We start from the raw sequence: 15,308 nt of genomic DNA on the forward strand, positions 1-15,308 counted from the left end.
CTCTTATTTGAACCCAGAGTTTGCTGATTCCATTAGTCTAGATAGCTCGCTCCTTGGATTTTCTGGGATTATTGGCAGTTCTCATACATACTCAGCTTTTACCTGATTGCTGGGGATCTAAACATTGGTCCTCAAACTTGCCTAACACTTCCCCCTTGAGCATTCTCCTCCAGTTTAACAGTTTGTAAGACCTGTAGGCTAACATTTATTTTAAAGAAGTGACATTATCTCATTAGCTTTTCAAGAAAGAATGGCCTACAGGAAAATGCAGTGGAAGCAGAGAAATAAGATGGAAGACTGTTCTCATAGCCTTGGTCTGAAATCATGACCTTGAGCTATATAATTGGCAATTTGAGTACAGAAGAGAACTCTATCTGAAAGACATTTGAACAGGTAAAATTGACAGCTCAGTAATTTGGTATGTAAAAGAAAAGGCCATCTAAGAAATGCTCTATTATTTTTATCTTTACAGCTTTATAATTCTTTGATTAATGAATACTGTAGACATGGGAACAGATTTATGGGGAAACAATACATTTTTGTTACAATTTTATTTATTACTTGTTTATTTACTTTTGGTTTCTTGATACAGGGTTTCACTGCATAGCCCTAGCTATCCTGGAACTTGCTCTGTAGACCAAACTCACAGAGATCTGCCTGCCTCTGACTCTCTAGTGCTGGGATTAAAGGCGTGCACCACCACTACCTGGCATATTGCATTATTTTATTATTTCTAAAAGCCAATTGAAGGGACTGGAGATCTGACTCACAGGTTAAGAGTGCTCACTGTTTTTTCAGAAGACCCAGATTTGGTTTCCAGCACCTACATGGCAGCTCACAATCATCTGTGATTCCAGTCCCAGTGTCTCCAACATCCCCTTCTAGGCAGCAGGCAGTGTAGTGCACATAGACATACATATATTACATATTGTTACAAGCACTTTGCCAACTAAGCCATCTGCCCAGCCTCTTTATAGTGTCTTTTGATGAAGCTTTTAACTTGGTTTTGATCTCTCTGGAATTATTTCTTACATTGTGTTTAGAAACAATTCTTTCCCTACTTCTCATTTTCCTCGTGAGATAATTTTTTTATTCAGTAATTTATTCTGTTTCTTAGCTTCAAAACCATTATCACAAAGTTTCCTTACATACACTTTTGTTAAAATGCTTCTGTCCATTGGTCAGTTCATCATTATTTGCATCAACACCTTGTATATATAGCCTTACAGATCTTAATATCTAATAGGGCAAATTACTGTATGTTAGGACTTTTTATATTCTTTTGCCTCTTATTGATTACTGTTGTTTTTAACTTTTCTTGTTAACTCCTGATTTCCATGTGGAGATTTTATTTGAAATTGTATTGAAACTATAAATGATGGGTACTGAGTTTTTCTACCAAAAGCATCCTTACTGTTTAACACATTTCACCTTTTCCCATAACTTTTCTGAAATTTGTACCTCAGCAGTTTTTTTTGTTACTATCGTAAGAACCTCTGTTGATGGAAGTTTCTTTCCTTCCTGGTCCCACAGCCGTTCAGTATCAACAAAACACACAGAGGTTTATATTAATTATAAACCGGTTGTCCTATTAACTCAGGCTTTTTATTAATTAGCTCATATGACTTAACTTAACCCATAATTCTTATCTGTGTTTAGTCACATGGCTTGGTACCTTACTCAGTGAGGCATTCCCATTTTGCTTCCCCTGTGTCTGACTGATGACAGCTGACTGAGCCTTCCCTCTTCCCAGGATTCTCCCAGTCTGGTTGCTTGTCTATATTTCCTGCCTGGCTACTGGCCAATCAGCATTTTATTAAAACAATACTAGTGACAACTCTTTACAGGGTACAAGAACATTATCCTACAGCAAACCTCTAAAAGCTGCTATATGTAGAGATACAAAAATCTATACATTTATATGTATAGACTACATTATATACTATAGTATACAATATTGTATATTATATGCAATGTATTACATATACATGATATATATTATATGTGTATGTGTGTGTGTATGTATGTGGAAAGAGATAGCTGCCTTCTTTTTCTCTGTTGCTTACAGAAACTAGTCAAGGAGCTTCTATGTAAGGAATTCTATATAGTGTTACTCTAAAGTAATCTTTTAAAACTTTCTAATTCTCCTTATTACGTTGATCTTTTCATCATCATGATGATTCCACCTTGAAAATTGTTGAATAGAAAGTGACAACACACATTCTCAACTCATTCTGTATTTTAAAGGCAGTGCTGCTAACTTTACGTCTGTATTATTGTTTTTAAGATGTCTTAGGAGTGTTTTGCCTGCATGTATGTGTACCACATGTGTGCCAGGTATCCTCAGTAAGGCCAGAAGAGGGCATTAGAGCCCCTTGAAGTGAAGTTACAGATGTTTGTGGATTACCGTGTGGATTCTGGCAATTGAATCTGGGTTTTCTGGAAGAACAGTCAATGTTTCTAACTACTGAGCCATCTCTCCAGTCCCATGTACTATTAAATTTTTAAAGTTTGTCTCATCTACTAATCCTCCTTGTAGAAGCTATTAATTTTAAATGAAATGTGTTCTGATTATGATAATGATTAAATTCACATGGTTTAAATTTTTTAAAAAGAATGTTTTCCAAGCTCTTTCATCTTCCATTTACTGTTAACGTTGAACCTGCATTTTCAGTGCCAATATACAAATAACGTTTATCTCTTTTTATGTAAATTATATTTTACATCATATTTATAGCTTAGAAGTATTTGGGCCATCCCTTCTTTATTTTTAGAGACTTTCATTCTTTCTGATTGCTAAAATTTATTTATGTAGCTATACTGAGTATAGTGGTATATTATTTTGTGTTTTAATAAATAAAGCTTGCTTGAAGATCAGAGAGCAAAGCAGCCATACTAGTCAGCCATACAGGCTAGGGAGTGGTGGCATACACCTTTAATCTCAGGACTCAGGAGGCAGAGGCAGAGGGATCTCTGAGTTCAAGGCTACCCTGGCTATACAAGATTGAATCTGTCTAAAAAAGAGAAACAGCTCACACAAAGGTGATCCCAAGTGCTGGGATCACATGTCTTTAATTTAGTTCCAGCACTAGGGAGGTAAAGACAAGATTGATAAGACTGGGCGAAGAGAGGAATATAAAGAGGAAGAGACAGGAACTTAGTGGAGTATGGAGCATTGCAGGATTGTCCCTTTGTTTGTCTGAGCCTTGGTAGAGGTAAGATCTCTAATGGCTTGACTGCTTTGCTTTTCTGATCTTCAGCTTGAACCCCAATATCTGTCTCTGTGTTTTTACTCATGCTACAACTGATTTAATGAGTCCTCGCTAAATGGATATTTGGATTATTTGTAATCATTTCCCTAGGGAAGCAGTATTACTGTTAGCTGCTTGTGTGTTAACATCTTGTATTATATGAATACAAACTGACAGACTGAATGACTGACAGGGCTTCACTTGGTAGAGCTCTGAATGTATTTTGTAGCCCAGTCTGATTTCATACTCAAAAATTTTGCCTTTTCTTTTTATGCAGTGGTATCATAGAAATGTATTATTCTATCTAGGTTATACTGTAAATATTTAATTTTTTGTGACTAGATATTCTGTTCTTCTTGAGTTTTGTGGTAGTCAGTTTTTCTTCTGTAATTTAAAATGCCTTAAAAAAAAAAGCCAAAGGAGGAAGAACTTAATTTCACTTCAGTTCCAGTCTAATGATCTATTATTTTGAGCCTGTTCATGATGAGCAGGAAGCAGAGACAGGTGAAAGGTCTGTGGGAAAAGATAAATCCTCCTAAAACACAGCCCCTACTTTCTTCAAGTAGGCCCTATGCCTGCTAGTCCATCCAGATCTAAATTCATCACCGGATAAATCCATCGATGAAGTTAGAGTCTTTATAGCCATTCATCTTTCAAAAACGTAGTAACTGAAGCCAAGCCTGTATGTAGTAAGACCTTACATTGTGGAAATTATAGATTTAAATTTCAACAGTTTTTGATAAATTACATATTGTAAAAAATTAGTATATTCAGTTTTATAATAAAAATTTTAAAGTATTGTCTTTCTTGCTTTAGAGATCTATTCTTTTAAAAGTAGTAGCTAATGTTTATGCTTCCACCTTTATCTTCCTAAAGATCTTGTCATCGTTTATTTCTTATGCCATCTCTTCTTCACTCACAGATTTACCTAAGTCATGAATTTTATGTATTTAGATTTGTAAGATTCCTGTTCTATAGATGCTTAATAGAATATATTGAAATTGGATTTGTTAGTATAGTTTTATGCAACATTCTTTTAAATTTACACTTTGTTCTCTCTGAGAAAACATGAGAGATACAAGAGATATAGTGTCATGGACCAGTCCCAACAAAAATACCTCTTGCCAGGGTAGGGATGTGAGGTTTTTTAAATATATGTCAAGAATATGAAGACGCATGAAAAATATAAGAACATAAACCACAGAAAGAACCGGGAGGGACTTCCAGTGAATCCTAAAAATTGTACTCATTTATTTTTCCATACATTTTTATACTTAATACAAATGGGGGAAGGAGGGACAAAAGACTTTATTAACATGATATAAAGGACAACTCAAGCAGTTAATCTTTAATGAGACATCAAATCATTAACGTTCTGTTGTTTAGGCAGAGAAACTGCTCTAGACCAAGTATCCTTAAGGCAACCACTCACTGGGTGACCTCATAGTTACAAAAGAAGGAGCAGAAATACATTTGCATATCCTGACCCCCTGTCAGGATGCCATGGACCTACTCATGGACTATCTTAATGTCAAAAGTATTAAGTAATTACTTCTTGAGTTGGGACATGCAAGTACACTTGTCAGTCACTTTGAGCAACCTCCACCTCTCTGACCATCAGACAAGATGGAAATAGACTCGCAATTTTGGGCCTCTACAGTATAGGTATAGTGAATGATTGCCAAAAAAAACCTGATAAGCTATAGTAACCAATGTACTAGTATTTCTATAATATGAGGCTTTTTTATTGGGGATATATAGTTATTTAATTATGTTTTCCAGGTGAATTGACTTGATAGTGCATTTACCTGAAATATCTTTATATATAATATTTATGCTATATTAATACAATTTTTATCTTTGAAACAGGGAAACATTCTTTGTAAAAAATGAGAATGGAGAAATTAGCTTGGTCTTAGAGAGATTAGGGTTATAAGGATCATATCTAAATATAATAAAAACAATATACAGCAAGCCAACAGCTAGCATCAAATTAAATGGAGAGAAACTCAGGAACAAGACAAGGCTGTCCACTCTCTCCATATCTCTTCAACATAGTTCTTAAAGTTTTAGCAATAGTCAAAAGACAACATAAGGAGATCAAGGGGGTTTAAGTTGGAAAGGAAGAAGTTAAACTTTCATTATTTGCAGATGATATGATAGTGTACATAAGTGACCCCAAAACTCTACCAGAGAACTCCTACAGCTGATAAATACCTTAAGTGATGTGGCAGGATACAAAATTAACTCAAACCAGTAGCCGTCTTATACACAAAAAATAAAGAAGCGGAGAGGGAAATCATAGAAACATCACCTTTCACAATAGCCACAAATAACATAAAATATCTTGGGGTAACACTAATCAAGGGAGTGAAAGACCTATTTGACAAGAACTTTAAGGCTTTGAAAAAAGAAATTGAAGAAGACACCAGAAAATGGAAAGATCTTCCATGCTCTTGAATAGGAAGGATCAACATAGTAAAAATGGCAATCCTACCAAAAACAATCTATAGATTCAATGTAATCTCCATCAAAATCCTAACACAATTCTTCACAGATCTTGAAAGAACAATAATCAACTTCATATGGAAAAACAAAAAATCCCAGGATAGCCAAAACAATCCTATACAATAAAGGAACTTCCGGAGTCATTACCATCCCTGACATCAAACTCTATTACAGAGCCACAGTAATCAAAACAGCTTGCTATTGACATAAAAACAGAGACGTTGACCAATGGAATCGAATTGAAGACCCAGGTATTAATCTACATACCTATGAACACCTGATTTTTGACAAAGAAGCTAAAATTATACAATGGAAAAGAGAAAGCATCTTCAACAAATGGTGCTGACATAACTGAATGTCAACCTGTAGAAGAATGAAAATCAATCCAGATCTATTATCATGCACAAAACTCAAGTCCAAATGGATTAAAGACCTCAATATAAATCCAACCACACTGAACCTGATAGAAGTGGAAACATACTTTTATGACCTTATTTTTTTTCCCTATTTAGTTGTAATATGACATTTTACCATATTAGTAGGCCTCTCACATCCCCTCCTTTTTAGTGGAGGGAGGTGTCTAAGTCATAGAAAGTGAACCATTAATCTTAATCTTAATGGACATTTGCTGCTTCATTATCCAAGAGGGCCATAAATTTTTAACCTTTTCAGCTTAATATATATTAGGACAGACATTTTTGCTTCTTTTCAATAACCTTTGCAAAATGTTAATAATATAAGGGTGACATTTGGGGCACTGTTGCCTTCAGATAATTTTAAAGAGTATATTGCTGAATCCAAGACTTTCATACTCTGTATATATCAGATTATTCTTGTCAGTTTATAACGTCACAGATTTTTTTTTGTAAAATCATTTCATTAAAAGAAAGGTAATTTTAAGATGCTTGTCCTGATCAAGACATTTTTACCAATGTGTAAGTTAGGTTACTAATGCTACTCTTTCATTACATTTTAGTAACTTGTAGATGTCTAGTTTATACAGATGTTTAATATGAACCAGTTTGATTGGTTTAAGTAATTGTCTTATTTTCTTTTAAAGGTTTGTTATTGAACTTTGTGAGCCAATTCAAGTCAAACAGTTTGATATTGCAAATTATGAATTATTTTCTTCTACTCCCAAAGACTTCCTGGTTTCTATCAGTGACAGGTAAATTCTTAAACTATTTCTTAAAGAGTTCAAGATAGAATTTCAGAATAAAAATTAAATGCACATGCCAGTCTGTTGTCTTATATTATTTTAGGTTTTATTTTAATATCAGTTTATAGTAATATTTTAATTGTGGGCTCATGTTAATGATTTATTTTAGCTCTTGTAATATACAATCTGTTACGTTACTCCCTCATAAGCTGAAGACATAGATGGGGGTTAGTTTGCTTAAGTTAACATGATTGGTTATTTGGGAGAAGCAAGATTCCAATCTAGAACTATGTAACTTTTAATCATTATGTTTATTGTTTTCAGACAGTTCTTTAAAACTTACTAAAAACATACTTCATTTAAAACTTACTAAAAACATACTTCATTTTATATCACAGTATAAATTTATTTTTGATGAAGTGTTTCAAAAACTTTTTTTGCATGATTATGGAAGAAATGAAAATCATAAAAAATTAGAGAACTATATTCTGTTCCTGGTAATGAAAATTTACTATTCTTAGCATTTTAATATATTCTTTTCAGCTTTTCATATATATTTTTTATTCCACTAAAATGTGCATCCTCCTATTTCTTACATCCTGAGACTATTTTAAGCATAGTAGTTTTAATTAGAATTTAATTTTATCTGAGAGTCAGTGTGCTTATTTGCTTCACAAGTACATTACTGTGCTAGTGATTTACCATAGGGGTTGTTGTGTCGTCACTGTGCGCTGCCACTGATTATCCAAGAGTTGCAGTAGTCTTCCTTTCCTTCACAGTCATCCTTGTGTCTGCACAGCTTTTGAAAGCTTTCTCAAAATTTCTTCAGAATTCCATCTACTGTTTTGTTATTAACCCTTTTTTCAGATCACTCCCTCTAATACTGTATGTGTTAGATGATCATACCTAGCTCTGAAAATTGAAGTATGCATATTTTTTAAAGATGAGGAGAACTCAGAATTTTAAGCTCTTTAAACATTACAAACAGCAACAGGTGTAGAATTTGAATGCTAGATTCCCTTAAAGAAATCAGCAATGGAGGATATCGGTTAAATACAGTAAGATGTTATTGTCCCTTGTCATCTGTTTGTTAATATGATTGTTCAAGTAATCCTTTTCCAGTGAAGTGGAACTTGTCAGTTTAAAAAAAATTACCTTAAGGGCCTGTTTTATTTAAATTCAGTGTGCTTAACATGAGAAGAAAACCTGTACATGATACATTTATTTTTATTTTTTCTAGATATCCCACAAATAAATGGATCAAACTGGGCACTTTCCATGGTAGAGATGAGCGGAATGTCCAGAGTTTCCCTCTGGATGAACAGATGTATGCAAAATATGTGAAGGTAATCTTTATGCATATAGAACTATGTCTTTCCTGCAATGAAAATCTTGTAGTTATTCCCCCTGCTCATTTAGAAATCAGAGAAACTAAGAGGAAATTTATAGCATAATACTAATACTATTTAATTAAATACTTCTTACTAGTCTGTATTTTTTTTTTTATGAGACAGATGTTACTCTGACATTTTTATATTCTTGGTAATCTAGACCAAAATTTTTATTTCTGGCTCTAATAAAATACCAAATTATAAGTTTTGTTTTGAGGTTGAGTCTCTTGTAGCTCACCTGGCCTAACTGACCAGGTACTGTGAAATAGAGTAGTGCAGCACCATGCCAGCATGCTTTAGCATCTGTAAGTTGTCATCAACCTGGTATTATATTCTATTTTGAGACTTAAAACATTGTACCATTAGAATCTTTTAAGTAGGTCTGATCTGTTTTTAATTTTTAAAATCTGATTCAATTTTATTTTCAATTTATTTATGACTCTACTTTTTATATTCAGGTGAAGCATTTCATGCCCATTTAGCAGTTTCAGATAAAAATTTAGACAAATAACTATTCCCATTGCTTCCTTTACCAACTGTTTTGAGTTGAATTTAAATAATATATGGAAGTTTCTGTGCCCTCTCTTTCCTATACCCCTTTTTTTCTGTAATTGAAAGTAAGAGAGGTATCTTAAAGTACCATAATGTTAATAATAAGGCTTTTTGGATTTGCAAAACTTCTAACTTCTGTTCATTCTTCTTTAAATTGTAAGAACTTATAGCTACTTGATTTTGTCTTCTGGGATTTTACTCTCTCTGTTTAAAGCATGACTCAAATTGATTTCTACAAATGGGTAAACTTGTAGTATTCCTAATTTCAGTATGAAAGTGCTAGATTCAATATTGAAAATGCAGTTGATAATTTCAGTATAAAAATTGCCATGTAAAACTCCCACTTTTATGGAGAGAAACTGTATAGAATGTTTTTGAATTGCTTTATTTGGATAACCCCTCTTTAGTAAAGACAAGTCTAAAAACTATTTGCTTGTGATCTGTACAGTGATCAGGGCTGTCTATGCACACAAGTTCTTACCTGGGTTTCTGCTCCTCTAAAGGAACTAAATACAAATATACAAATTACTTTTTAAAATTTGCATTTTGTAAGTGAAGCATCTTTCACTTGTGTTAGTTATATATGAAAAATTTATACTTTCCCTGAAACACATTGTATATAATATTTTAAAACCACCAGAAACACTTCATAGTAAACTAATTTGTTTATTAATCTATACATTTATTTATAGATTTAACATTGGTTTTAGAATCCTTTTTTAATCTAACAGAAAGCAATAGCAATGGATTTAGAGATAATTTCACTATTAGCTTAAAGCTAATATATTACATACATTCAGATTATGCTTTTCAGTCGTTATGGTATTAAATGGAAATTATGACTTTTGTTTCTGCAAAGAATTGAGAGTACTACAATGTTACCTGTCACATTGCATTGCCTTCTATACTTAATACCATATGGGTGCGGATAATTAAGTTACTTATGGCATGTTATCCAGACTTTGGAACTGATTCCTTTTTCTTTTCCTTTCTCTTGCTTCAGATGTTCATCAAGTACATAAAGGTTAGCAACCTTCTCTTTTGCAATATTGAATAACAGAGCATTGCATATTAATGCATTACAAAAGAAATTTTCCAAAGCTTTACAAGTATTGATTGGGGGAAATGACTTTACTTTTAGAAATGCTATAATGAGAAGACTGAGTATCCTGCTAATCTCACAGATGCACTGCTGGCTTCCAAGTTCTTGAACTTCTCTTTTTCAGGTGGAGTTAGTATCACATTTTGGATCAGAGCACTTTTGTCCTTTAAGCCTAATAAGGTAATACAAAGCAAAATATTTCCTGTTTTTACAAGTGATATAAAAAAAGCTAATGTTTTTAAAGTGAAGAGATAATTTTTTCTTATTTGAAGTTAATACTGTAGAAATATAGGGTATTGAGCCTCCATTTAAATTAATTTTAGAAAAATACCAAGATAGTCTGAAAAAAATTATTTTTTACTGTTTTTCTGTTAGTTTACTTTCTTCTGTTTTATTGTGTTGATAATACATAGAAGCACAGATTGATTGGTCCTTATATTTCTAAATGCTTTGTTACATTTATATTTTAATGAAGTAGTGGATGAATAAATGTAAGAAATACATTATTTTGATTGCAAAAGCTAGTATTTGTGACCTTTTTACTTATAAGCTGTGAAGTGATAAGCCTTAGTAACTTCTATTTTAATGCAAACCTGCAATGAAATTGTTACTAGGGTTTTCGGTACTAGTATGGTGGAAGAATATGAAGAAATTGCTGACTCCCAGTATCAGTCAGAACGTCAAGAACTATTTGATGAGGACTATGGTAAGTGATTTTAAGTAGGTGACTAGCGGGAATTTTCTTTCTTTTTCTTTTTTGTAATTCAATAGTAATGGATTACATAAATCAACAATTGTGGTCACTTTAGTTTATTTTATTGTTTTTAGCCCTAGTAACCAAATTTTTCTTAAATGATGTTCTAGTGTGAATGCTTTGTAACTTACATTCCAAACCCATCAGTGAGTTCTTTGCAATTGGGACTCTTTTGTAACACCAGCAATATAAATTTTGAGTATTCCCAATTCTGGGCTTAAGAATCTGTTAAACGTATATGATACTGAAACAGCAGAAGTCAGTATTGAGTTCTTAGCCCTGTGCCGTGAAGCAAGTACATTACATTAAGACCTCAGTCTTTTAGAAGCTCCTTTGAGTCTGGGTTTAATCCCGTGGCTACTTTGTTTACTCAAAATGGTATAAACTGTAATTTGAACAATTTAAAGTTTCTTTTGACATTTTCCTACAAAAAATACAAAGACATTTGCTAAAGGTTGGAAAAATATTAAAAGTATGTTTAATACTTTTAGTCAGCATTACATGTATTTTCCTTGATTTACAGCGGGTAAAGGCTTATGAACTTATTTATGTGGACATGTTTTAGGTTTATAATTAATATTTACTATACAGTGTTTTATATTTCAGTTGACTGACAAAATACAGGGACTTTTAAATGCTTTTAGTATAACTAGTTCTCATTAAAATTATTTTTATCTTCTCTTAAAACAGATTATCCACTGGATTATAATACTGTGGAGGATAAATCTTCAAAAAATCTTCTTGGTTCTGCTACAAGTGAGTATTTGGGGTTTTCTATTTATATTATTAAAGTCTGTTTCTCTTGCTCTTCTTCTGACAGGCTGTTTGTTGCAATGTAGTTTAGAATGCTTATACTCCCACTCTTGAATTATATTAGCTTTTGGATGGACTTTGCATGGAAATGAAATATAGTAGATGAAAAGGAGGAAAATTTAAGCATCAGATATCAAATTTGACGAACTTAATCTCTTTGTAGTGAAGAAAGGACTATAAATTTCTCGGGGGAAAATAAGAAGGCAGCACATCAGAAAATTTTTTGTGAGTGAAGGCTTAGTAATCTATACTTATGCCTACTTTTCTGTTCAGTTGCAAAAATATAAAAGCTGTTTCCAGTGTGCACCAATAATAGTAATAATATGATATATGGTGTTTTCAATTATAAAGAAATGACTAAAATACCTGCTTGGTAGTTTAGTTTGTTGTTCTTCCAAACTAGTGTGAACCTAGGGGTAGACTCACTAAAGATACTTGTAGATAAATCCTACCCACTGGAACATTATTTTTGTTGTTAATACAAAACTTAGCTTAAGAATTTTCTGTTTATTTAGAGATTAATAAATGAATAACTAAAGGTCATACCAGTGTGTGTGCAAACTTTAATAAACAGCTTATATGCCATGTATATGGAGTTGAGTCACTAATCCTTTTCATCTTCCCTTTTCTCCTTCTATCTCTTTTCTTCTCCATGGAGAATTAAAAATTTTAGCAGTCTCCTAGGGTTGAGAATTAAAATACTAAAAATACCTGGGAGAGTAGAACCCATTTATCTAATGTTCATTACATATTATTAGTTCATTATACTTCATTTATATTTATTTTGTTTTCTTTCATGTGTGAGAGTAAGTTCTATAACACTGAGCTAAAACCCTAGCCTCTGTTGATAATTTTTGGCTTTTTAGGTTTGAGCAGCTGTTCTCACTTAGGATCCATTGTTATTTTATTGCTGATATAAAAATAGTGCTGTGATACAACATTATTCTACGGGTGAAAAAAAGATGTTTTGTTATATATCTGAATTTTACTGTGCTTTTAAGTATATATTTGTGTTACATAATAGTCATTATTCTTAATGATGTTAAACTAGTTTTGAGGAAGCATCTTTTTCTTTTCTTTTTATACATGGTTAGAACCAGTCTAAATGATCTTTAGCTTTTAATGATTACCAGAAAGGAAAGGGCACAAGGGAGGTAGTTTCTTACCATAGTTTTAGGTAAGGGAAGAAAACCCTGTTATATTCTGTGTTTTATTTTTTTCTTCCTGTGGGATTTGTTCACAGCTGTCATTAAAACATAGGTATATGTAGTGTAGGACATTGTCCTGCTTGTAGTCTTCTCTCTCTCCATATACTGTTTTAATTAATTATAAATAGACTATTATTTTGGTCCAATTTTTTTGCCTTTCTCTTTGATAAATGTGTTTCTTGTTAACCTTTATTTTTTTTTCCTTTATGGGTTTTGAAAGACAATCTATTTATCTTTGTGTGTTCTGAGTATTGAAAGAATTTACATAGTGAAATGATAGAGACAGGGAGATGTTACCTGATCTATAGTATGGAAATTAACTTTTTTAAATGACATACACCTCTTAAAGTTTCAAAACAAGTAACCATGAGAACAGTCTTGCTTTGCTGTCATGAAGTTTACTGACCTGGTCTGTATGGTCTTCTCTAAAGAAACAGGGTTGCCTTTGAACCTGACTAGTTACATCCTCTATGATAAGATAGCTAACAGTGTAAGAAGTGCACAATGTGTAGAATTAGTCTAAAGAACCCATGTTTAACAATAGACTATCCAAGTTTTGCAGTTCTAAATGAGCTTGAAATCGGGCTTATGTGGAGCCCAGCATTTTGGTGCTGGAAAGTGGACTTACGGCTTTGCGCATGTTAGGCCAGCACTCTATTACTGTAATAAGTTATCTTCCCACTCTTTAGATTTTTGAAACAAAATCAGTGTAGCCCAGGTTGCTTCAAACTTGCCATCTTCCTGCCTCTACTTCCAAAATATTGAGATTAAAGATGTATACCAACACACACAAACTTTCCCTTTTTAAAAATTGTACACAGTCAATAAAACAGAATTTCATAACTTTGCTCTTAATACAAACTCCTTTTTCCTTTATCTGTTGGGTATGTATTTAATATCTTTTAATTGGGACACTTCAAACCAGAAGTATTTCACAGTTTAGATTTCAGAATATTTGCGTTTGCATAGTGAGATATCTTGAGGCTAGAATGTAAACGTGAATTTCTGTAGCTTATGCACATAGCTTAAGGTAATTTTATACAGTATTTGTAGTGTGTCTGACTTTTGACTATGATATGAGGTCATATATAAAATTTCATACTTTTGGAAGTAAGTACTGTTAGTGCTCAAAAGTATATTTTGAAGCATTTTGACTTTCAGGCTTTAGAGTTTTGGAATAGGGATCCTTACCCTATAGTTATTGTTTACAGGAAATATACATCAGCACACATGATTGATACTGTAGAATTTTACTGTGACAAGGGAGAAATGGCTGGTATAGAGCAGCATGTGTGCATGCCTGTCTTGACAGCTCTTGTGACTCTTGCTTTTATGTCAATAAGAATTCTCCCTAATGCTTCTGCTTCACTGGTGCTTTGTCTTGTGGATTTACTAGATGGCCATCTACTTTGATATTCTTATAAGCTTATCTTTTCTCTTAGATACATGTTTCACATTTTATTGAAATTTCTATATCTTCTAAACACATATGTACAAGTTAAGGACAAAAATGCAGTTTTTAAGTCAATATATTTAAATTTTGATGTGGTAAATGTGTGTGTTCCTATAAAGAGGAAGTAGAAGGAATTATCGGGAGGGAACAGAGTACACATAGAAGGGAGTTGTATTTTGGTTAGTTTATTTTGGAATATTGAAGCATAGACATAAACTCCCCATTCCTGCACTGTAGACTAGAAAAGAGTTTGTATTCTGTAACCAAAATGCCATCAAAGTATTGGAGACTCAGCAATAATGTAAAGGTGTTTGGTCACTAGGAATGTTTCATTCCTATGTATAACTTGCCCAACTCAGAGAAATGAGGGAAATTAATCAGTCTGGGATTGTGCCTGATGCTACTACTTTAGTGATTCTAAAAAGATCTTAGTGACTTATGATGACAAAAGCTGCCCACATTTGGCTCTAAGTGGGAATGATCAGAATAGACTATTCACAAAGTTGTTTTGTCTCCAAAGACCGAGAGGGAGGGAGGGAGGCAGGGAGGCAGGGAGGGAGGGAGGGAGGGAGAGAGAGAGAGAGAGAGAGAGAGAGAGAGAGAGAGAGAGATGCTCTATGAATATAAGGAAATTGTTTCTTTTAGTTAGATGAGCTGAGAAAATAGAAATCTCCCAGATTTTGCTTTTTTTAACTAAGCAATCTCCTAAAGTGATGACAGATAGATCTTTAAGATGGAAATACTATGTATCTTATTGTTAAGCTGTTAATAAAATTAAGTTCAAAATAACACAAAATAAGTTCTTTATATAGATTAATGTAGGTGTTTGTTTATTGAATTTTTTAATGACCTAAATTGGAAATCTGAGATACAAATTTACTTTGAATACAAGAGAATATAAAATTCAAAAATTTGATTTTTGTAAACCAGACAGATGTGAATTTTGGATGGCAGTGTAAGGAGAGGATCATGTCCAAAGGGTGGTATTATTGGCATTCAAAGTAGGTTCATAAAGAAGCAGGAGTTTCCATTCCTGATGATGTTTGTGAGCAATGGGCATTCCTATCCTACCTCAGCTTAAGTATCGTCTTAATGTGAGTGGCAAAACAGGGCTAGG

General features: G+C 33.0%; 1 protein-coding gene across 5 annotated transcripts in view; it reads left to right on the plus strand.

Moving 5' to 3' along the window:
* The window catches only part of Suco (SUN domain containing ossification factor), a 60,669-nt gene that overhangs the window by 23,719 nt on the left and 21,642 nt on the right, over window positions 1-15,308 (plus strand). For 3 of the 5 annotated variants that reach the window (XR_007229327.3, XM_048421647.3, XM_048421648.3), the window contains exons 10-15: window positions 6,820-6,927; window positions 8,159-8,264; window positions 9,865-9,885; window positions 10,088-10,143; window positions 10,578-10,669; window positions 11,408-11,473. Coding sequence is in view for 4 of the 5 variants with exons in the window: in XM_048421647.3 (XP_048277604.2) it covers window positions 6,820-6,927; window positions 8,159-8,264; window positions 9,865-9,885; window positions 10,088-10,143; window positions 10,578-10,669; window positions 11,408-11,473 (449 nt within the window). In the remaining variant the exon portion in view is untranslated. The remainder of the gene's footprint in view (window positions 1-6,819; window positions 6,928-8,158; window positions 8,265-9,864; window positions 9,886-10,087; window positions 10,144-10,577; window positions 10,670-11,407; window positions 11,474-15,308) is intronic. The other 2 variants (XM_048421652.3, XM_048421649.3) reach the window with 1 other exon arrangement.

Source organism: Myodes glareolus, chromosome 5, assembly GCF_982192425.1.
Source record: "Myodes glareolus chromosome 5, mMyoGla1.1, whole genome shotgun sequence".
Lineage (NCBI taxonomy): Eukaryota > Metazoa > Chordata > Mammalia > Rodentia > Cricetidae > Myodes > Myodes glareolus.